The sequence below is a fragment of the Mytilus trossulus genome, chromosome 3 (assembly GCF_036588685.1).
Source record: "Mytilus trossulus isolate FHL-02 chromosome 3, PNRI_Mtr1.1.1.hap1, whole genome shotgun sequence".
Taxonomy (NCBI): domain Eukaryota; kingdom Metazoa; phylum Mollusca; class Bivalvia; order Mytilida; family Mytilidae; genus Mytilus; species Mytilus trossulus.
Genome location: NC_086375.1, coordinates 26,347,487 through 26,373,492, shown reverse-complemented (window position 1 = coordinate 26,373,492; position 26,006 = coordinate 26,347,487). Strand labels below are relative to the sequence as shown.

Genomic DNA, 26,006 nt, shown 5'->3' with positions numbered 1-26,006 from the left:
ATTTAAAAAAAAAGATATTAGAAAGGGTCACTCCTTGTTGATGTTATTTGGTACCTCAACTGATATAGAAAAATAAGATTAATAGGTATATGCAGAAGACTTAATTGTTTTATAATGAACAAAAACAAATTTAAAGCAAAGGTCAAAATCTAGAACGTCAAGTTGACCTTTGACCTTGACCTCAATTTCAAGGTCATAGGTCAGTGATTTCAAGTCAAAAGACCCCAGATCAATCACTTGTATGATTGTAGAGAAATATCGATTTTAAAAACAAAAGGGGAGAAAACTCCTAAAAGGGTTGACCAAAACACTTCAATTTAAATGGGTGAAGTTGCCCCTTGTTGTAAACAGTAATTTGGCAAACACATCGTATCATTAACTGTTACAGTTTCTTTTGAATATAGATTACAAGCAAATTCCAAAATTTAGAATATGACCTTGACCTTCAACCTTGACCTCAATTTCAAGGTCATAGGTCAGTAAACTCAAATCGGAAGGCTATAGGTCAATCACTTGTATGGTTGTGGAGAAATAATGATTTCAAATACAAAAGGTGAGAAAACTCCTAAAAGGGTTATCCAAAACACTTCGACTTAAATAGGTTGAAGTTGCGCCTTATTGTAAACAGTAACTTGGCAAACACATCATATCATTAACTGTAACAGTTTCTTTTGAATAACGATAACAAGCAAAATTCAAAAGTTATAACATGACCTTGACCTTTGACCTTGACCTCAATTTCAAGGTCATGGGTCAGTGAACTCAAAATGGAAGGTCCGAGGTCAATCACTTGTATGGTTGTGGAGAAATAATAATTTCAAATACATAAGGGGAGAAAACTCCTATAAGGGTTAACCAAAACACTTCGACTGAATAAGTTGAAGTTGCGCCTTATTGTAAACAGTGATTTTGCAAACACATCATATCATTAACTGTAACAGTTTCTTTTGAATAACGATAACAAGCAAAATTCAAAATTTATAACATGACCTTGACCTTTGACCTTGACCTCAATTTCCTTTATATGGACCAAGGACTTCATATCAAAAGACTGTAGGCCTCTACAACTTATACCGTATGAATTAACCCAACATATCGTTTATTTTAAATTTTCAAAGGGAAATAACTCCCATAAGATGTCTTCTGATCACCTCAGTCAAAGTAAAACAAATCATTCTTAAGAGTAGACGAACAATTTGGTGAAAGCAGTTTGTAAAAATCTTTTGCGGTTTTATAGATATAGCGATAACAAGAAAAGGGGGACGCGGGGAGATAACTCCTATAAGAATAAGTGTTCGGTCACACAGGGTGAGTTTTGAAACCTCCATTACTGAACAACATCGTTGGCCAAACATCTATTCGATATGTTGTAAAACAAAAAAGCATCTCAGACGGCAGAAGAAAAAAAAAAAAAAAAATAATCAGAAGAAAAACAATAGGTCTTTCCACGAAAAGTGGAAAGACCTAATTAAACTGTCAATTGTTCTTGAACAATTGAGAGGTCTTTCCTTTTGTAATGTAAAATACATGTTCCAATAGACGTAGAATGTATTGAAAAGCTTTATTACACACTAAAAACCCTTTCAATAAGGTCAAAAAAACATAATCCGCTATTTGGGACATGACCTTGACCTTTGACCTGTTGACCTTTATTAAGGTCAATAGTCCCCAATGTCCTGAACATTTTGCACTATTTACTATTTCTGTAAGTATAATAGTTTTTGAGATATCCAATAAAAAGTGAAAGGTCAAAGGTCAAGGTCAACCTTAAAAAGCTTTAAAACACACTAAAAATCCTTCATTTAAGGTTTAAAACACTAAATTTGCTATCTGGGACATGACCTTGACCTTTGACCTTTTGACCTTTGTCAAGGTCATTAGTCCCTTATGTCATTGCTGAAGACCCCATGGGTCTAGGACCTTTGGTTATATAGTAAAACCTGATTTTGTCTTACCAGAAACCTAAAACAGGGGTTATGCCCCTTAAAAAAAGGTCAAATCTCTTCGGTCAAAATGTAACAAAGTTGCGCCCTAATGACCCAAACATTTTCCACTATTTAAAACTTCTGTAAGTATAATACTTTCTGAGATTATCCCATAACAAGGTGTTAGGTCAAAGGTCAAGGTCAACATACACATTTGACCTTGAGGTATTTTTCAAAGATACATGAATTGATGATGAATGGTGAAGATCCTAGGTGTCTACGACTTACGGTTTCTGAGTTTTGGTGGTCAACCGACACCGGTTAATTTTCATAGGGGCATAACCCTATTAATGAGTCGTTGAATCTTTTCGATTCAAATATAACGAAGAACCGGGGTCTGGTCCTGAACAAATTTTACCCTTTGTCTTTTTTCTACCTATTACGGTTACGGTGTTGGAACGATAACAAGGTTTTTGGGTTTCGGAGGGATTACTCCGAACCGACAAAATATTTCGACTCACAGGGTGAGTTCAGGATAGGTATTCATGACACCGATACAAAGTGTGAATATGAAAGCGACACGTCTTACGGTTAACGCGGCTAAATTTGTCAAAGTTTAACGGAAGAATAATAATAATAATTAAACTGTCAATTGTTCTTGAACAATTGAGAGGTCTTTCCTTTTGTAATGTAAAATACTTGTTCCAACAGACGTAGAATGTATTGAAAAAGGTCAAGGTCAACCTTAAAAAGCTCTAAAACACATTCAAAATCCTTTATATAAGGTTAAAAACACTAAATTCACTATCTGGGACATGACCTTGACCTTTGACCTTTTGACCTTTGTCAAGGTCATTAGTCCCTAATGCCATTACTGAAGACCCCAAGGGTCTAGGGCCTTTGGTTATATAGTAAAAGCTGATTTTGTCTTTTCAGAAACCTAAAACAGGGGTTATGCCCCTTATAGAAAGGTCAAATCTCTTTGGTCAAAATGTAACAATATTTTTAAAGATACATGAAATGATGATGATTGGTGAAGATCCTATGTGTCTAGGACTTACGGTTTCTGAGTTTAGGTGGCCAACCGACACCGGTTAATTTTTATAGGGGCATAACCCTACCAATGAGTCGTTGAATCTTTTTGATCCAAATGTAACGAAGAACCGGGGTCTGGTCCTGAACAAATTTCACCCTTCATTTTTTTTCTACCTATTACGGTTACGGTGTTGGAACGATAACAAGGTTTTTGGGTTTCGGAGGGATTACTCCGAACCGACAAAATATTTCGACTCACAGGGTGAGTTCCGGATAGGTATTCATGACACCGATACAAAGTGTGAACATGAAAGCGACACATCTTACGGTTACGGAGGGAAATTTTGTCAAAGTTTGGCGGAACAAGAAGAATAATAATAATAATCAGAAGAAATACAGTAAGGTCTTTCCCTTTAGTAAAAGGAAAGACCTTAATTAAACTGTCAATTGTTCTTGAACAATTGAGAGGTCTTTCCTTTTTTAATGTAAAGTACATGTTCCAACAGACGTAGAATGTATTGAAAAGGTCAAGGTCAACCTTAAAAAGCTCGAAAACACACTAAAAATCCTTTAAATAAGGTTAAAAACACTAAATTCGCTATCTGGGACTTGACCTTGACCTTTGACCTTTTGACCTTTGTCAAGGTCATTGGTCCCCAATGCCATTACTGAAGACCTTAAGGGTCTAGGACCTTTGGTTATATAGTAAAAGCTGATTTTGTCTTTTCAAAAACCTAAAACAGGGGTTATGCCCCTTATAGAAAGGTCAAATCTCTTTGGTCAAAATGTAACAAAGTTGCGCCATAATGACCCAAACATTTTCCACTATTTAAAACTTCTGTAAGTATAATGGTTTCTGAGATTATCTCATAACAAGGTGTTAGGTCAAAGGTCAAGGTCAACATACAAATTTGACCTTGAGGTATTTTTTAAAGAGACATGAAATGATGATGATTGGTGAAGATCCTATGTGTCTACGACTTACGGTTTCTGAGTTTTGGTGGCCAACCGACACCGGTTAATTTTCAAAGGGGCATAACCCTACCAATGAGTCGTTGAATCTTTTCGATCCAAATGTAACGAAGAACCGGGGTCTGGTCCTGAACAAATTTCACCCTTCATTTTTTTTCTACCTATTACGGTTACGGTGTTGGAACGATAACAAGGTTTTTGGGTTTCGGAGGGATTACTCCGAACCGACAAAATATTTCGACTCACAGGGTGAGTTCCGGATAGGTATTCATGACACCGATACAAAGTGTGAACATGAAAGCGACACGTCTTACGGTTACGGAGGGAAATTTTGTCAAAGTTTGGCGGAACAAGAAGAATAATAATAATAATTAAACTGTCAATTGTTCTTGAACAATTGAGAGGTCTTTCCTTTTGTAATGTAAAATAAATGTTCAAATAGACGTAGAATGTATTGAAAAGCTTTAAAACACACTGAAATCGTTTAAATAAGGTTAAAAACACTAAATTCGCTATCTGGGACATGACCTTGACCTTTGACCTTTTGACCTTTGTCAAGGTCATCAGTCCCCAATGTCATTGCCGAAGACCCCATGGGTCTAGGACCTTTGGTTATATAGTAAAAGATGATTTTGTCTTTCCAGAAACCTAAAACAGGTGTTATGCCCCTTAAAAAAAGGTCAAATCTCTTCGGTCAAAATGTAACAAAGTTGTGCCGTAATGACCCAAACATTTTCCACTATTTAAAACTTCTGTAAGTATAATGGTTTCTGAGATTATCCCATAACAAGGTGTTAGGTCAAAGGTCAAGGTCAACATACAAATTTGACCTTGAGGTATTTTTCAAAGATACATAAATTGATGATGATTGGTGAAGATCCTAGGTGTCTACGACTTACGGTTTCTGAGTTTTGGTGGTCAACCGACACCGGTTAATTTTCATAGGGGCATAACCCTACCAATGAGTCGTTGAATCTTTTCGATCCAAATGTAACGAAGAACCAGGGTCTGGTCCTGAACACATTTCACCCTTTGTTTTTTTTCTACCTATTACGGTTACGGTGTTGGAACGATAACAAGGTTTTTGGGTTTCGGAGGGATTACTCCGAACCGACAAAATATTTCGACTCACAGGGTGAGTTCCAGATAGGTATTCATGACACCGATACAAAGTGTGAACATGAAAGCGACACGTCTTACGGTTACGGAGGGAAATTTTGTCAAAGTTTGGCGGAACAAAAAGAATAATAATAATAATAATTAAACTGTCAATTGTTCTTGAACAATTGAGAGGTCTTTCCTTTTGTAATGTAAAATAAATGTTCAAATAGACGTAGAATGTATTGAAAAGCTTTAAAACACACTGAAAATCGTTTAAATAAGGTTAAAAACACTAAATTCGCTATCTGGGACATGACCTTGACCTTTGACCTTTTGACCTTTGTCAAGGTCATCAGTCCCCAATGTCATTGCCGAAGACCCCATGGGTCTAGGACCTTTGGTTATATAGTAAAAGCTGATTTTGTCTTTCCAGAAACCTAAAACAGGTGTTATGCCCCTTAAAAAAAGGTCAAATCTCTTCGGTCAAAATGTAACAAAGTTGCGCCGTAATGACCCAAACATTTTCCACTATTCAAAACTTCTGTAAGTATTATGGTTCCTGAGATTATCCCATAACAAGGTGATAGGTCAAAGGTCAAGGTCAACATACAAATTTGACCTTGAGGTATTTTTCAAAGATACATAAATTGATGATAAATGGTGAAGATCCTAGGTGTCTACGACTTACGGTTTCTGAGTTTTGGTGGTCAACCGACACCGGTTAATTTTCATAGGGGCATAACCCTACCAATGAGTCGTTGAATCTTTTCGATCCAAATGTAACGAAGAACCGGGGTCTGGCCCTGAACAAATTTCACCCTTTGTTTTTTCTCTACCTTTTACGGTTACGGTGTTGGAACGATAACAAGGTTTTTTGGTTTCGGAGGGATAACTCCGAACCGACAAAATTTTTCGACTAACAGGGTGAGTTCCGGATAGGTATTCATGACACGAATACAAAGTGTGAATATGAAAGCGACACGTCTTACGGTTACGGAGGCTAACTTCGTCAAAGTTTGGCGGAAAAAGAATAATAATAATAAACAGAAGAAATACAGTAAGGTCTTTCCCTTTAGTAAAAGGAAAGACCTTAATAATAATAATAATCAGAAGAAATACAGTAAGGTCTTTCCCTTTAGTAAAAGGAAAGACCTTAATAATCAGAAGAAATACAGTAAGGTCTTTCCCTTTAGTAAAAGGAAAGACCTTAATAATCAGAAGAAATACAGTCAGGTCTTTCCCTTTAGTAAAAGGAAAGACCTTAATAACCAAAACTACCTTAACCAACAAAATAATAAAAAGAGCAAAACATCTTAAAACAAAATGTCGAATCTTTCTCTTTAATAGCCCCTGAATAGCTATTTTACAGACTTTGGTTTGACCAGGAGAGGTTTGAACCAACGATCTTCCACTAGTAAGGTTAACACTTGCTTTAAGAGCACTTAGGAGGCTCATGCAATTCAAGCTATTAAAATTCCTGTCAGGAATATGACAGTTGGTATCCGTTCATTTCTTCATGTGTTTGAGCTTTTAATTAGGAACTTTTCGTTTAAAACTTCCCTCTGAATTCGGTATTTTTGTTATTTCACTTTTTACATTTCTATCTTCATTGCACTTCAAAATCGGGTTATAATTTTGATTACTTTTTGAAAAAGATTATATCATAAAAAATATTTGTACTTGTTTGTCTGTCTGACTTTTTTGATTTGAGCGTCACTGATGAGTCTTCTGTAGACGAAAAGCACGTCTGGCGTCATATATTATTAGTCTGGTACCTTTGAACTAGATATGTATTAAATTCTAAGTTGGTGCGACCATATCTTAATGGTAAACAACCTTATACTAAAACTGTAACATAATATGGAACGGACGCACAGACCGAAACTCTGAAACAGTGGTGACGTTCCTTCGATAAAATACCAAGTAAACGTAGCGTAGCAAGGAGGACATTAGTACTGTTTCAGACCCACACATAAATACCGCCTCTTGGCTATCATAAGCGGAAAAAAGAAGTAACGAAAACAAAATAATAACAATTTTGACACATGTTAAAAGATCAAACAATAACATCCATTCAAGTGTCTTTTTTTACATACTTTACCTGGAAATATTCCGAGAAAATATATGAAATTGTTTTTAAAGTTATGCCTGGAATTTAATATATACTTGAAAAGTATAGACTGAAGTCTTTCACGAAAATGGTATGCTTACCTCAGAAAAAAATACTGTATTGAAAACAAATGCAGAAATCTATTGATGAAGTTGAAAATTGAATAGCCACTTGTTAATTTTTATAAATCAAGTACAGTAATTCATGAGGATTCTAACGACCCTGAATGCACGGTTAGTTGCAAATTTTATTTTATTACTTCATCAGCTCAGTAGTAAATGAACTTGATATAGTTCTAAATTTTAATTGTGATTAAATATTTGACACATCTTTTCCTTTTAGGTGGTATGGTCTAATACCTAAAATCCTAAATGTAAATGCAGGGCTAGATTCAGCATATCACAGAACATGATAACATACTATTTTTTTCACCTTTGATAATATTATAAATAGGCTTTCAAATGTTTAGGTTTGAATGTTTCTGATGAAGGTAAAATTGAAAAACGTGTTGGACGCTTGATTCATATTGAAACCTTATTTTACATTTTCAACTACACACTTACATATTAGACACTTATAATTTCAGCCAAACTCTGAAACAGTGATAACGACCTCATTGTTATGCTACGTCACTGCTGTTCTGACTTTGAGCAACACCAAAGAGTTAAGTGATTCCAGCCAAAAATATCGATACAACTAATGTTTCCAAGGGTCAAACCATTTTAAGAATAATTGATCAAACACTAATTTTGAAATTTTCAGAAACATTGCTGATAGAAAAATAATTTTGAAAAGCTTATCTCATTAAACATTTGACTGCCAAACAATTTGTTTTCTCATTTAGATATAGATATAGAAAGATGTGGTGTGAGTGCCAATGAGACAACTCTGCATCCAAATAACAATTGATAAAAGTAAACCATTAGTACATGGATTAAACTGCCCTCAAAATTACACAATGAATGAGATAACGAATTCCGAAAAGCCAGAAAAGCCATTCGAACACAGTTGAATTCTAATTTGGCTAGTTTCTTTTATCCCCCATGTATTCATATAATTACTCGAGTGTTCAAGAATTTATCAATCATTCTTAATATGACTGTTCTTGGTGGAGGTCAATGCAGAAAAACAGTTAAAATTCATATAGCGATAGTTGTTCTTGTTCTTGTTGATGAATTTATTATTTGATATGAAATTTATATATTTTAGCAAAGAACAATTATCAACAAATATTTCTGCATCTGATTTATCTTGCAGGAAAATTAATACATATACCATGCCATTGTTCAATCGGAAAAAGAAAACCTCACACAGTCATTATTCTCAATGAATACTGAACTCTTTGTTACACGCATAAAAATTTTAATATGTTAATTAAACATTAATTAACTTTGAATTAACCTTAATTTTTTCTCCTTGAATTTAAAAAAAATTCATGTTCTTTAACCGCAGTCTAACACGACCAATAAGTGGAATTAAACCACGTGTTTCTTGAGGTATCCCGCATACCAAGTCATCATCTATATCATTCCATTGTATGAAAATATTGATTGAGTTCTGGGTTTAACTTGCAAGTGGCTGTCAGTCGTGGGAATGTAACACATAAGAAGTAGTAAACTACTATCTCTATGACGGAGTGCACAAAGCTGAGTCTACAAATGTAACGTCTTCAAATTACAAAAACCATTTACGACGTCGGTATTTTCCCTCAGAAAACGTAAGCGTAACAAAAACACTGGACACTTAGTTTGCCACATAATTCTTAACATTCACGTTCAACATATTTTGGTTTTTTTCGAACAAAAATGTGCAGCAAATGCACATTTTGAAAATATAAATAAATATTTGCTACGAGCAGTATAATGGAAATAATTAGCGACGATGTCGTGGATCCTTTACAGAAAACAGCGTTAAAACGACATTTCTTTAGATTGTAACATAATAGCTGGACATTTAAAAAATTCAGGTGTTCAGTCTGGACTATCGAATCATTCATATGTTGCAGATTTTATTAAACCTCTGGTTTTGCACATTTCGAATACCAAGTTATTTTGAAAATCAAAAGATAGCAATTACATATTTTTTCTTACCGATTCTTCCATTTTGATTATTAGTCCTTCCAAATAACTACTTCTTACACATAACGAAGATCATTCCAAGCATATCTACTATGGTCGTTTTTGATTTTTTTGCGGTAAATTTCATATAATGTCAGAGTCCGAATCTATACAATTCTATTATACGAAAATGTGGGATACAATGTTAAAATTGTATAAGTTTTAGGTCAAAAACTCTATTTTATGCTAATTTAATGTTACAAGTTACACCGAATTTTTGCCGTTTTCTATATGTCCGTTTCATGCTTTATAGATTAAATATTAATTTACCTTACTAGTAATGTGGATTCTTATGGCATGCATTCATCATTTTATCTTGAAAAAAAATTCTTCTTCAAAATATTAAAAATACATATAAATATTATTTGTTTAAAGCTATTAAAAAGCGCATTTTACAGTTGCCGTCAACTTTTTGCACGCCGTCTTTATACTTAATTAAATTCTAGGTGATATAGCTGAGTACTACATAGTTAAACCATAACTAAAGAATATGAATGTTAATTACCCCTGTAAATAATCTTATAGATCCAAATTGTATTGACACATTTTACTGTTTTACATAAAACTAATTTTACAAGTTTCTTTTTATTCGTATCCTTTACCATTTTAGATTTTAAATACATATATATATAATTTAATTATGAAACCATATGCTAGCCCATAAAATTTCAACCCATTACTAGTACGGATTAGTAGTTCCTTTCAATTTCCTTTGTTAAGGGGAAGTTAAACAACTGATGATATTATTTTTATCCATTTTAAAATTTTAAGATGTATAGTGTACATACAAGTTCCTGTTTTTAACTAATTTTTAGTTATATCCTATTCTAACTCTGTTACTATTATTTTAAATTTTAACTAGTAGATAAGATTTTAAATAACGCAATTTTAAAAATAAACACAATTTTTAAATGCGGTGACCCTGCAGATAGGGTGGACTTCCTGAAGAAGAAGAAGAAGATAACGACATCATATTGTTTTAAAATTATAAGCCAATGTGACATTGATCAAAACTGCATATTCCCCTCTGAATTCATACGTTACGCGCGGTGAATATACACCACGTTTTACCTAAATAGCTAATAAAGTATATATAGTCATTATCGTGTTCACAACTCTTTCAGATATAAAAATATAACAAAACCAAGAAAATGTCATAGAATAAATAATTAAATCAATGGTCATGAAGTGTTTAATTATACAAACAAGGAAATAAAAAAGTATGTAAATTATTATTTTATGTTCAGAAATTTGAATTTCGTAGGCGGTTAAATGAAACATTCATTTCTCTTGGCTTAGTATGTTTAGAAGATTTGACCACCCTCGAAATGTCATATTTCTCTCTGTGAAAATATGAATGTTCTTTGGTGTGCAAATCTTCATATCACCTTAGGCACGGGAAATAAATGTATAGTGTCTATCCTAACCACGAAACTATGAGAGTGAGGTGTTCAATTCTGGAAGTTCGAACTTTCCCCCTTTGTAATATAAATAGAACATATTTGAAAAAATAAAATAACCTTCTCTATTGAAACTGAACTATTTTCTGCGGTTTTTTTTTGTGTTTGTGTATTTGAGTTGCAGTCGCATTGATAGTGCATATTTTAAACAGCAGGTCATTTATTTCCGTTCTAAAAAAAATCAACGTCCGAGTGTATGGAACATGTCACATAATATAAAAAAGAAGATGTGGTATACTTGCCAATATCCACAAAAGACCAACATGACACAGACTTTAACAACTATAGGTCACCGTGCGGCCTTCAACAATGAGCAAAGCCCATATGGCATAGTCAGCTATAAAAGGCTCCGATAAGACAATGTAAAACAATTCAAACAGGAAAACTAACGGCCTTATTTATGTAAAAATTTTAACGAAAAACAAATATGTAACACATAAACAAACGACAACCACTGAATATACCCTCCCCTAACCTGGGACAGTGGTATAACAATACACCATAAGAACGAACTATAAAAATCATTTGAAAAGGCTTTACTCATCAGATGGACAAAAATAAAAGTGGACGTGGCCGGGTACTTATACATCCCGACACAAAAAGACACAATGAATAGATCTGAGAGTACTCGCAGTTATCTGACAGCTAATTCAAAGCCACTAACAACTAATAAATAAATCATGCATCTAAGACTAAACTATCAATCCGTACACATTTTTTTCTAATTAAAACAGATCGAAACCTTATTGTTTTGTAATTTTAGACATAAAAGATCATAAAACAATATTTAATGAGATAAAACAATAACTGACATCGTCATCTTCTTATAATTTATGTTTTCTGTCCGTTTAAACAATTTAAGGTATTCTTCGGTGTTAAGGGGGCTCGCGGGTCTAAATCATATTTTTTTTATTTAATATAAGATTTCGCTATATTTTTCTATAAATTAACTTTATCTTATACCTAATAGAAAAATGAAATAAAAAAATGGGTTCACCGTTCATTTACGCTCACAATCTGCCTTCGAAAAAAGCATACATTTTTGCTAATGTCCTTTTTTCTGTTGAACTAATAGGAGAAAAAGCGGTAATATAGAAATTTAAAAAGAACTAAATTACAGAAATGGCTATAATTTTACAATTATTTAGTTTATGTACAGCTTTTTCGAAAACAACAAAAAAAAATATAGGTCACCGATGAGTTAAAAAAGATATTTAAATGTTAATGCCAAAAAATGGCATTTTTGCACCCAAGGGAGATAATTTGGAGTTTTTGCAATGAAATCTACATTTTAAAAGTCACCTGGGGCCAACACGTATTGATTTTTAGGAATAATTTTTGTACCATGATAATGGAACAACTTCTTAAGGTAATTAATAAAATTTGTAATGAAAAATAAACGTTTGATATTTTTCTGAAAATTTTATACCCGCAAGCCTCCTTAATGGAATTATTACAAGGTATGCAAATATCCATAGAAAATATACTTAGGCCAGATTTGAAAATGGACAATGTTGGTTGAAATCGTCTATATATCGAGCCTTTCATGATTATTTTCAGATAACAAGAATTCTTAAAAATTTAGATGTTGATGTCTGTTTCAGCCAGCTGTGTTAAACGCATTCCCAGTTTTCTATAATATAAAATTATGCTAAAATAAATAACCATTAAACTCTTATAATTACATTTCATTTTTAAACTAGAAAATAAAGTGTTATTTAAGTCAAACCAAATGTTTAAAATATCTATTGGTACTGTAAAAACATCAATGAAAGAACGTGTGATTAAAATCCTTGAAGGTGTTGCGTTCTATAATAGGGAATTACACACCATGTAATTGTCTGCATGCCGAAAAGTGCAATCCTCATGAAACATCTATGTACTGTTGTATAGAAGTAAACATTTCTTTCTTTAAATTAATTACATATGGTATATTTCACTGCAGTGTATGACAAAGGGGACAACCCTGTGTTATTCCTCACTTGTGGTTAATTATTAAATTATTACACTGATTGATAGTTGGTGGCTTATCATAAAGCAACAAATAATCATGCATTTTCAGGTCAATACACAAAAACAAAAAAAAGATTATAAAAAAGGATTACGCTGGAAAATTATATATAACTTCCGTGCTATAAATGTTACAAAATTATGCACAGGTGTTTTGATGGATTTAAAAAACCTATCATAAATCTGTTTTTCCCCATATAATGAATTTTTGACACAGCTATGTCATGATGAGAAATCGGTTAAATTGAAAGTTTGTGGTTAACCTATAGCTATTTTTTTTACCTATATTGAATCAAATAAGTTATGTAATTTGTAACCTGTCTTGCGGTGCATTTTTAATTCGAAAAGAATAAATTAAGATGCAAATTGACTTTCTGTCGAATGACATCTTGTTTCATCACGGAGATGAGTTGTCGACATTAATTACAACATCCATACAGGTTTGGCAATAATATAACATATCGGCTTAAAAATTTATATTTCAAATTATTATGCAGATATCAATTAAATTTATATCGTTATATCGTGTCAAATGTAAACTTGTCTGATATAAATCAGCTAATATATGTTATCAATCATTGAATGTTTTATGTATAAGCATTCACTTTTCATTCTCAAGGAATATGTGCAGATCTAATTAATTTCTTTGTATAAAGATGGATAAAACTACGGCAGTTGAATGACTACTATAGTGATAGAAATGCCTTTGAAATTATGGAATATAGTATTAATTATCTTATTAATTCGACGCGTTGACAATAGAGCAATGATGATTGAACCACCGCATCGGTCCAGTTTATGGAGATATGACAAGACAGTACCTGTTAACACAAAGGACGATATGCTCAACTGCGGGGGATACGAGGTAAGACAAGCTATTTTACATAAGAATATGTCAGATGTTGTCAAGAGAATGTAACTTAGTGTTATATTTCTTTAAATATGAAATAATATAGATCGTATGAATTCATGGCCGTTATATAAAATTATTTTACAATTAAATAAACCAGATGCCATTGACAAGTTGCTTTATATCAGTAGTAAACATTATATAATAAAACAGAATGTACGAATTTGTAAGTAGGTTTAATGAGTTGAGGTGCCACATCAAACACATAACTTCATTAAAGTAAACATTAGTCATGTAGATGCAATTTTAAGAATTAAAACGCATACGGAATTTAAGACATAGATTTTAAAGTACAGTTGCAAAGAGATGAAAATGGATACAAACTAACAGCTTTTAAAATATTTTGGTTTAAAACATGTTGAGGACTTTAAGTCTACAACTTTTGTCAGGTTTTCGAATCCAAATAATATGGAAACAGTTAAATATTATACAGAATAGCCAAATTTATCAATCGTCAACCTTTCCTGAAGGTGCAAAAATCTTAGATTTTTTGTATGATTTCTTCATCTAAGGAATAGAGATTTAAATAGGTATATGTTTTAAATTTTGTCAGTACCAAAGTTCTGACTACCGAACTTATGATACACTAGGTGACCAAAAGTTTACTAGCAGCGGTATGGACCATATGCTTATCAAAAATCGCTTGATAGATTTCGTTATTTGATCAATGTTTTTATCATCACTGAATTTTGTATAATTCATATGAAATTATTTTAACTTTGGGAATCAGGGAGTATAATTTCATAAAGGAATGATTAAATAAAGATGTGCTATATAACAAGGGAAAAATGTAATTCTGTTTTGTTTTTCAAAAATTATTTCAAGATTATGTCATTTAGTTTTCTTTCTATTAACAAAATAATGCCTTTTCCTTATATAATACTTGTGAAATGTGGTAGTTTTTCACAACATTTAGCTAAAACAAAACTAATGACATATAATACATATTACATTTTTTGACAACAGCACGATATACTAGTAAGCTACATTTGTGCAAAGACTGCAAACATGCTTTGATGTTTTGTTTACACCCAAATACTGATACTATATTAACGCTGGTCTAGCTCTAAATCACCCAAAGTAAAATAATGTTTTGAATCAATTAAATGGAGAACAAGGGACAAATTATCGAAAGAATAACATTTGTTTGATAATATTTGGTCAATAGTGACCTACCATTGTCGAAAGCATTATATTTGTTTGGTATTTTTTGGGGCAACAAAGACCAAACAGGTACCTTGCAATTTAGTGGTGATACATTCGACCCATACATGTATATAGTTTGTCCATTACACATGAACACTTTCAACTTAAATATTACGATTAAAATTGCATATTCACTCTTATTAACCGACCGTGCAAGGGCTGTAGAGCCAGTCAAGGTCGTGGAAAACTTCCATTTGTTGTACACTCTTTAAAAAAGAAAATTACATACACTTTAACACATGAACATTTTTTTTCGCAATTCAGATGGGTGAAAGACAAGGAAATCCGATTTCTTCAAATGTTAATAATACACGACAACTAATCATATTCAAATGTAACAATTGAAGACCCTGGTGATAAAGTACTTAATTTTTATGATCCTCGTGAATTTAAAGTTGTAGCATTTTTCATTACTCGATTATATACAGACATGGTACTGAACAAATGTAATTCAAAGGGTGATACCCCAGATAAAACAAAATCCTCAAAAGAGCAGTAATAAAGTACACTCAACATGCTGCTTATACATTGTACATTGTTCTAGGACGTTATTGGTCATGAATGAAAATGACTGAATAAAAAGGCAACGAAAATTTACTGAATTTTAAGTAAATTTGAATGTGCAAACCTAGAGAAGAAAAAAAATCCGCATGAACTACTAAATCTCGACAGAGACCAGTTGTGTGGACATGTAACCCTGCTATAAAAACAAATGTCACTGTAAAATCTGTTAAAAAATTGGGTCAAATTAGATTAAAGCTTATACTTTCTATATTACCTTGGACATAATTTAAGTAGTTTACTCTAAACAAAAATTCGACATAAACCATAATTAGATTCAAAGCATTTTGTCAGATTATACATGTTAATTTTAAATCATTATATTTGAAAATAAAAATTCTTATCCGCAATCAAATTAAATATGCCATTTTGCATTACGGAAGCACAAAAAACCCACGTAGGACACCTGATAATGTGGTTACCAATATAAGTTAATTACAGTACATAAATGCAAATCAGACAGGTAAATAACTGAACTATCGAAGATTCGTACTTTAAAACAATATTAAAGATATACGTGAATAAATAAGGGAGACATGAATTTCTTGCACAATTACTAAAAGATGAAAATTTAAAGAGATAAAATCAGAACCTAGTTTAGTTTAGTATGATTTTTTATGTTGCGTACAAAGTTATACAGAAAAGGTATCCGAAACTGTCATCAGAGACACTTAAGTAAATTTAGTATTAATGAAAACATAATCAAAAATACCACGCTCGAGTCAAAAAAGTCAAAAGGCTAAATAAGATATGTAGTTATAGACCATAAAGAAGGGCAAGCAAATCGAATAGATTTACCAAATAAAGCGACTGTAATATATTCTTGTGGAAGATAATCTTTACTAAGTCGAGTAAATTAAATTTTGTAAATAGTTAGTTTATGAATATACCAATATGAAATAAAAAAGTTAAGTAAAAAATGATTTTATCATGATAAAACATCCTAAATGGTATATGTATGCTACAATAGTTATCAAATGGTACTAGGATTATAATTTAGTACGCCAGACGCGCGTTTCGTCTACATAATACTCATCAGTGACGCTCATATCAAAATAGTTATAACTCAAACAAATACAAAGTTGAAGAGCATTGACGATCCAAAATTCCAAAAAGTTGTGCCAAATACGGCTACGGTAATCTATGCCTGGGATAAGAAAATCCTTAGTTTTTCGAAAAAATCAAAGTTTTGTAAACAGGAAATTTATAAAAATTACCACATTATTGATATTCATGTCAACAACGAAGTGCTCACTACTGGGCTGGTGACACCCTCACCCATGGCTCCAATTGCTAGAATGATTAGAATTGTGGATTGTAAGTTATATAGATGTATGTAGATCTTGCCTTTATTATTTTTAGAATTGACTTAAAAAAATATCTATAATATTTTGTTTTATCAGTAGGAACACTATACAAAGTGGGAAAGACATGGAACCAACACCAACTTCTCCTTACGAAAAGAATACAAATTAAACTTGTTTTTTTAAGATCTAAACCCTGCCCTCCATTTGTTATTTAATGAAATAATAAATGGTGCATAAAAAACGTCAAATAGACAATATACTAAATAATACAAGAAAACAAAGCAAAACATTAAAAAATAATATCATGTCAAAGATTGCTAGAAATACTGAAATCATTAAAATTGTAAAAATATTTACGTCCTGAAGATACGCTTGTGTTAAGGTACTAACATATAGGGATCTTTACTGAAATAGCTGTACCAGTGAAGAAATCTGTTTAAAGCATGTGATATATTGTTGTTGAATGAAAAAAAAAAATACAGAGAGTGAAAACTGTTTTCGATAGCAATTTTTTAAGAGATTGGTTTTAATAAATGTAAGCCATGTTTAAGTTTACTCGTTTTTATGTTTGAAATAGTTATACTAAGAAAATTTAGTTAAGCTGGAAATGAAATATTTTAAAATCAGCCAGGTATTGCATTTAAATGATGAATTACAAATAATATGGAATATTAATTTTTTGATTGTTTTCAGAAGAAAAAGAAATATGAATCTTTTACGTTAATGTGGTAACCTTGTATGTCCCTTATAGTCTTCAAATCAAAATATTTGATGCGGTTCGACAAAGATATCCTATTTATCAACTCATTTTGATGATATTTATATTAAAATTTTCAAGTTTTCATGAACAAATATCGATAAGTTGCACAATAAATAATTTCAATGTTGCATGCGTTTTATATCAACAATGAATCGTTATACATGTATTGTGATACAAGTACAACTAAGTAATCATCATTAATTTTTATTAATGATGTTAGGCATTACAGTTCAAGTTCAGTCTGTAATAACGATGCAGTTTAACCTTGACCAAATACTAATTTCATAAGAAATATCAATAATATAATGAAATCAAGGTATGAAAAGGTTAACCATTTTAATGAAAAAGTCATAATGTAGAATAATATATAAAAAACAACAACAACAATACTACAATAATTTTAATGGAAATATTCAATCATAAAATATTATGATAATAACATTTGTTGGCAAGAATAATAATTGTTTGATTATTGTAGCTATAAAAATAAATGAATGATTTTATCTATCATTCATGTTGTATACTTGCTATGCATATATTTGTTTCAGGGCATAAATGAAAATTAACCAAATTCTAATTGGTTTACCTTCTTTAAATAAATAACCTATAACCATTATAAGTATTATTATCATCACTTTTATAATAATATCATTATAATTAATAATATTATTAATATATGAAGGTATCAGACATATATCAGGGCGCACAAAGACGCTACTCTGAACAAAATACATAACAGTAAATCTTCCTTCTTTCTCTTGACTAAAGTGCGTATGTCAGGTTGCATAGTTTAAGGTTTTTTTTTGTAATCATGGACACAGATGACAAGTCGTTCATTTTGAAACTGACACTAATTAAATCATTGCTGTCTATCTTGAGCGGAGTCTGTTATTTAATACGTTTTGAATCATGGAAGAAGAACATGCATTTCACAATGAATCATGGGATTTTTAATAAACAAACAGTAGGAACAAACACACGATTTCATTATTGTTAACATATCATTTATAATTGTCATACTGACATTGATTCTTAAATTTTGCCGCCATTATTTTAAGCTGGTGTTAGTAAAACAATTGATGCCTTCTTTTGTCGAGCCAAAAATAAACTAAAACTGTGGTTTCAATGTTCTTTACGTTTTTGATAACTTAGATCGAACATTCAACTTAACACTGTACTTTTTGTTCAGCATTAAGTATAGGAAAAATCGGCATTGTTTGTTGTTTGTTTATGGATGTTGACGTGTCTAGCTTGAAGCTTTTTTTGTCGTAGATACGACTTTTTTTGTTGTGGTTATTGTCTTTTAAATGCATTTTTCTTTGTAGTGACATATGATTTTAATGAACAATATATTTTCATTACCTAAAGTACTTTACAACAGTGATTAAAATGTCATTGATGAGGTTTTTTATGCGTATGACGTACACATTTAAATCCTGGTATCCATGATGAATGTTTACTTAATTAAAAACCAAAATATAGATTTATTTGAAAAATCTGGTTTTGCATGTAAGAATGAAACTATATAAGTGTCTTATTACATACCCAGCTTTCTGCAATTATTATAAATGTTTATGTTTTATACTTGTAATCTTTCTTGTCCACAAGGTGAACTTATTTTAATAGATTATAATCATTATTTTTGTTTTTATCAATGCTTCTGATGTTTTTGTGGGATAATCCGTTAATCAAGAGTTAAAAGCAAATAATTGAAGTTCTGATTTATTCTTTGCATTAAACTTTTGCTTTTGTTAGTTATGTACATTGTTCAAGATTGTATCTTCATGTACTGTTTATGACGTTTTGTACGACATATTCTATCAAACACATCCATCGGCACTGATGAGTTTTTTGTAGACAAAACGCGCGTCTGGCATAAATATGAAATTTTAATCCTGGTATCTATAATGAGTTTATTAGAATGTGAAAACGGCATGGTTTCATATGAGCAGTTTGATTTCTTTGATTATTATTTGAATGATTGTAAGTCTTATTTCATCATTTAGTCTTTTATTAACTTTCTTAAACCAGTCATATAAACATATGCATATCCCTAGTTCTTTCCCTTGTCAGTGGTTGTCATATGTCATAATGTAACAAGCTTTTTTGTTATTTGAAGAATTTTGTGTCTATGTCAGATCTTAAATAGTTTTGTTTTGCCAGTGCTCCAGTATTTGTTTCACTCACATGGTCAACATCGTAAGGGTGTTTAAATGTTTTGAGTATTTTAATGTTAAGTCTGAATAATAGTCTTAAAATGTTCATAAATTGTATATAAACCCATGAAACATAAAAACTATTCGGTGCAGCACATTGCTGTTGAAGGCAATTTTAAAAAAATTGACGAAAACAAGTCCAATTTAACATAGTTTAGAATTTGTTATTTGTATCTATTGACAATACATTACACCATATTAGGTACTTACTTGTTTTAAGACAATTCTCCTTTATTCTTACCACTTCTTTTTTTATCTGTTCTAATAAACATTCATAAAAGATAGACGAAAGACACCAGAAGGACAGTCAAACCCATCAATCCATAACAAACCGACAACGTCATGGCCAAAAATGAAGAAAGACCAACAGAAAAACAACAGCACACACGACACAACATAGAAAACCAAAGAATTAGCAACACGAACCCCACCAAAAACTAAAAACATAAAAGTCCATTTTGTTGCTAAAACTTACAGTACACAAAAAAAAGCATGCTACTGGCTTAATTTCAAACCTATTCATAAAGATTTTAAGAATTCCGGGGAGAAAGAGCTAAATAAATGCAACAGTAGTGTACCGTAGCAAACGCGCGTCTGTCGTATGCGTATTAAAATATAATCCTGGTACCTTTGATAACCAATTAAGTACCGCTGTTCAATAGTCATAAATCGATTAAGCGAAAACAATGGACATTAACGCGCGTCTGGCGTACTTATTTATAAAACTGGTACCTTTGATAACTATTCTAATCATATTTATCTCATAAGAAAGCTCTATTCTCCTGTTATAATTGAAGAAATATCTAAAGATTATTTTTTTTATCAGCTTACCACGGAAAAGGCTTTTTTAATTTCTATTATATGATTAATCACTATCATTTCATTTGAATAAATAACAATAATAATGATAGTATCAGATTATTACATGGCATTTTTCATATCGCACGTATTATCAGCCTTAGGTTCAGTATCAGCCCAAGAACCGCATGGCTCGAGGGCTGATATTGACCGAGGGCTGATAATACATGTGATATGAAAAATTACATGTTATGATATTTTGTATTATTTTACACAATCATACTTTTTAGTATCCAAATAATTGTTTTGTATTCTACTTCCTAATGTTTTTCACTGAAAACGTAGCATTTAGGTGTATTTTTCGGAATCTGCCGAGTATCACTGAAATGCCATGCGATACCGTTACGGAAAGGCATGTGATAACTTTTTATATCAGCCCGCAAAGCACCAATTCGAAAAAAATGAAATTTACGTTAATTTTATGCTATTATCGTACAGTAAAAGTCATATGTTATTTAGTCTAATTATATGATAACAATAATTATAATAAACATAATACTAATCACTTATCATGGTAGAAAGAATATCAAAAATAAGAATAAGAATAATCGTGATAGGTCATTATTGTCATATCATCGTTATCACTATTATTATTTAATCATTATTATTTAATCATTATTATCCTATTATCATGTTGACATTTATTATTTTACGTTAGACTAGACTATATAACATTATTTACATACAAATGTATGACATATGTATTTCCCTATTTGTTAAAACATACTTATAAATCAAACTTTATTAAAGGTACAATGGGAGCAGAATGGTGGAATGTGTGGCGTGTGTGGTCAACCTTTTGATGGCCTCATAGTGAATGGCGCAGAGTACAGGACTGTCAGGTCATATAAACAAGGAGCCTATGTAAATGTCACGGTTGAGGTGAAAAGTAATCTCCTTGGTTTTTTCGAATTTCGTCTTTGTCCTAGAAATGGTTCAAAAGAAACTTTAACCCACGATTGCTTCGAGCGAAACATGCTTTGGATTGAAGAGTCCTGGAGTACTCGCTACTATGTTGGGAGTCAAGGTGGAATTTATGATTTACACGTACGTCTACCAGCAGACATTTCCTGTACGAATTGTGTTATTCAGTGGAAGTTTAGCACAGGTATAAAAAAGGTTTTCAGAATAATAACCTTCTAGCGTAACAAATTTAACAGGCCGATGTCTCTGATCGTGGACATTTATTCCCCGATTGCATCTACATCTTAGTAGTGTAGTCAGCACTTCGTTTCATTTTTCTTATTCATTGGTTAGTCTTATGTTGTCGAAACACTTACATGGCGAAAACAAATATTAGCCTTGTATCTATCGTGTTTTTACTGTTTTGTTTAAGGCTATATCTCTTACCATGATTAGCCCGTACTTCAATGGGGGGGATAAAGAGTTTCAACATACTTTTCGTATAGAAGGTTACAAAAAAAATGAAAAGTTCACACCAAAAATTCATTCTACACATTACTTAAATTTATTCACAGACTGATACAAGGTTTTGTCTATTTTGCGGTTTGTATTTGTTTGATTTACATAATTATACATATGGTTTGGAACGTTTAATGTGACAATAGTTGTGTAGATCGTACTAACAAAAAATGGCGTTCACATTTTTTACTTATAATTTGCATAAATTAAATTACGTCTCATGAATCAGCAACCAAGACGTGACTGTAACTAGATGAAAATTTTATTTTTATAAATGCAACGACATGCACTTGAATTAATAAACTGGTATCCTTTTGTAATTAATATGTTTTCTATTTAATAATTAAATCAATTAGCAAATTACTTTTCATACAAATCTTAATTTCTCTAGTAGTAGCTCATTTAATGGTGCAGCAAATCTTTGAAGTGATGAAGGTTAACTGTTGAGTCGAAATATTTGTTTCTCTGCGCCAATAATTTTAATTATTTTGGTCTATTAATCTTTCTAGTACTGTTGTTCAAATCTTTAAACTAGTACGATTTTTAATTTGCATAAGACTCGTGATATTTGTTTTAAAAGAAAATCGACCAGAACTACTACATTATCTCTTTTAACTTTTTAATGAATTAGTGAATGAACTCCTGAAATGGAAAAAAATATATGAACTTGTTCTTGTGATAATCGTTGTATATAATTCCTTAGAAATTCCTTACAAAATGAATTGTATCTAATTTGATTCCCTTTTCAATTATATCATATAAAAAAGTCAAAAACAAAAAAAAACTTCCAAAATCAAACGCTCAAACACATTAAACGAATGGATAACAACCAACATATTCTTGACTTGGTTCAGGCACTTTCTTATGTAGAAAATGGTGGATTAAACATAGTTTTATAGGTAGCTTAACCTCTCACCTGTATGACAGTCACATAAAATTCTATTACATTGACAACGATTTCTGAACAAAATATAGAGAGCACAGTGTTTTTCAATACCATGGTGTATTGCTATATATTGAAAAACATCGAAAGATTAGGATTTGCAGTTCCCAATATAGTGCTTTTCAATGCCTGTAGCAAGTCAGGAATATGACAGTTGTTGTCCATTTGTTTGGTGTGTTTTTTTCATTTGATTTCGCCATTTGATTAATGGCTTTCCGTTTTGAATTTTCCTCGGAGTTCAGTACTTTTATGATATTACTTTTTTCATACAGCATGGCTAGATATATATTGTGTTCCTCAACACAGTACGTTATTTGGCCTTTTAAAAAAAATTCGAACGTCCCTATTGATTTTCTGTTAGACGAAATGCGCGTATGGCGTAAACTTTAAAGCATCTCTGTTTGTAGTTCCATGTATCCAATATTTTGACATGTTTAAATAGAGGTAATAGTAGTAGACCGCTGTTCAATAATCAAGAATCGATTTAACTGAAACAAATCCTGGTCAAAAACCAACACATTAATTATAAAAGGAAAAAAAGAACAACAAACAACACCGAGTTGCTAACAAACACAACATACATATAGACGGTATCTGTGATAGCAACTGCCATGACTTGTTCCAGGGGTTGAAGTCATAAAACTTTGCTAACTGCTTGGAGCACAAAGATCATGCTCGAAACATGAATTCGACATATTGATAGGTTGATTTTCGAGTACAAGTACAAAAAATGACTCGAAAGTTTTATGACCACAAGGCAAGAGCATTTAAGAAAACAATCAAAGGAATTCCATAATTGATATATAATTATTATTATCACAACTAACACATTAATAATTCTTTATATACTTTGTAGGATATAGAATGGGAGGGATCAACGAATGTCAGTGTATGGGTTGTGGTAGACAGGAAACATTTTATAACTGTGCTGATATTGAAATACAGTCGGATACCTTATTCAGTGATAGAGCTTTCATTTCCACGGAAACTAATATACATAAACCATTATTTTTAATATCTGATAGAAATCTCACCGATTCTAATATAGAACGCTTTCGGCAGAATTTGCCGGTTTACAATAGTCCCAATGCTTATGAAATCCGCAAAGGTGAGAGCTCTAAGCCACAACCTTCTTATAATGACAAATTGCAACAAACCAAAGACATTGCAAAGAAAGTTTCGAATGATGATGTATCTAATGTCAAGGAGAAACATGTACATGTGAATTGGATTAAACCTTTATGGCAGACGGGAAGTCCACACATCAAATTCCAAGCTAACATGACATATCCCCTTAGAATTACTCCAAGTAAAAAGAATGTAGAAAAGAAAAAATCATTTTGGGAGAAAAAAATTGAAGAATCGTCACCCTCGACAACTTACAATACAGTATCGATAAGTTCAAAAGAGTTAACTTTCTGGGAAAAAATCGCGGCCAAAACGACGCCAAAAATTTTGATCAAACCAAAGCCTGGAAATCTTCTTTTAACTAGATTTGTCCCTTCACAGCCAGATATTTACTATTTTCCGGGTAAAAGTGATTCGATAACGTATCCTTTATTTTCACAACCTCGTCAACGTTCATCTACAAAAAAGGGAGAATGTTACTCATCTTCGCCAAATTTCCGGTGCAAAGCAAAAGGTCGATATTCTCATACGCGAGGCATTGACCAATGGTGTCTAAACAACTGCAGGTCTAATCACTGTGTCAAGTTTATGTGTGAATGTGGATGTGATGATGTTGTTGTAGTCCCTAAAACAAAATGTCACGCCGTTGGTGCATTTGAAGATATTTATGGAATGGACGAATGGTGTTCTCAAATATGCTCCAAAAAATCGTGCCCTCCAAATGTATGTAGTGTGAAAGACTGTAGAAAATAGTACCTAAAACTTATGTTCCATTTTATAACAGATATATGATACCTATAACAGTATTATACGTTGAATAACATTTCAATTATTATTATTTTTCATATATGTGTCATCAATTATTTAATTTTAGATTAACAAGGTACTGCAAAAATTTGTTAGATTTTTAATAATACATCTATGTAGATTGTTAAATTCTTGAATTTAACTCGATGTTATATTCATTTCATTTATTTTTTTTTGTAATTAAAGTTATAGAACTGCATAAAATGTCAAAGGGAGACAGAAATCACTAAGGGAACAGAAACAAAATTATGAATAAATAAAATTCTTTCAATACCCTAGCCAAAAGAAGCTAAGACTGAACAAAACGAACCCTAATAAAATATTTGAGGAGGCTAAGTGTTTCTAAAGGGTAATCAGTTGGCTGTTCCACTATTTACATCCTTTGTGTTGTTTATGGTAGGTAAAACCTTCGAAATAAGTATCCCTTAAAAGGTAAAATCACAAAAAAACTGAATCCCGAGGAAAATTCAAAAAGGAAAGTCCTTCATCAAATGGCAAAAGCAAAAGCTCGAACAAATCAATCGAATAGTTAAAAACTGTCATACTAGTATTTCTGACTTGGTACAGTCATTTTTGTATGTAGAAACGGTGGAATACCCATGATAAGTTAGTCATAATATAAAAAGGATCTGATCCATGGGCAATTTCAAATGGAGTATGACCAAAAGAGTAGACATGTTAATCCCCCTTTTATGCATGATTTACCATATTAAAAATCCTATTAGCATCTGTCATAGCCCATCTTCGCCAGCCAAGTATTACGATATCCACTCCCGCTCTCTCCAGATGTGAAAAGAGCGGGAGTGGATCGTAACCCTTGGCTAGCGAAGATGGTCATAACCAGGAACGTGTCAAAACTGGCAATACCGTCACGTGCTGACCATAAACGGTATATTTGATCTATGACAGAACTTGAATGTTAACTATATGACGTCCATTTTTACTGATCTAGTACACATTTTTGTTTATGTGCCTGTGGAAGCCCGCCTCCGGATACAGATTTTTTTCTTTACTTTTGCTCTTTGACATATTCCCCATTTCCATTCTCATGGAGGAGGGTTGAAAAATTTTTGAGGTGATCGTTTCTTTTCTTCTTCAAATTGACCTTTTGGAAAAAAAATTAAAGTTAAGTTAACTTTTATTTGTTGATGAAATCGG

At 31.9% G+C, this 26,006-nt stretch overlaps 1 protein-coding gene across 1 annotated transcript; it reads left to right on the top strand.

The window, feature by feature from the left end:
* Positions 1–13,430: 13,430 nt before the first annotated feature.
* Positions 13,431–24,794, top strand: LOC134710579 (uncharacterized). Its single transcript, XM_063570954.1, has 3 exons — positions 13,431–13,595; positions 21,299–21,656; positions 23,770–24,794. The coding sequence occupies exons 1-3, from the start codon at positions 13,431–13,433 to the stop codon at positions 24,792–24,794; spliced, it is 1,548 nt and encodes a 515-aa protein (XP_063427024.1).
* The last annotated feature ends 1,212 nt before the right edge of the window (positions 24,795–26,006 follow it).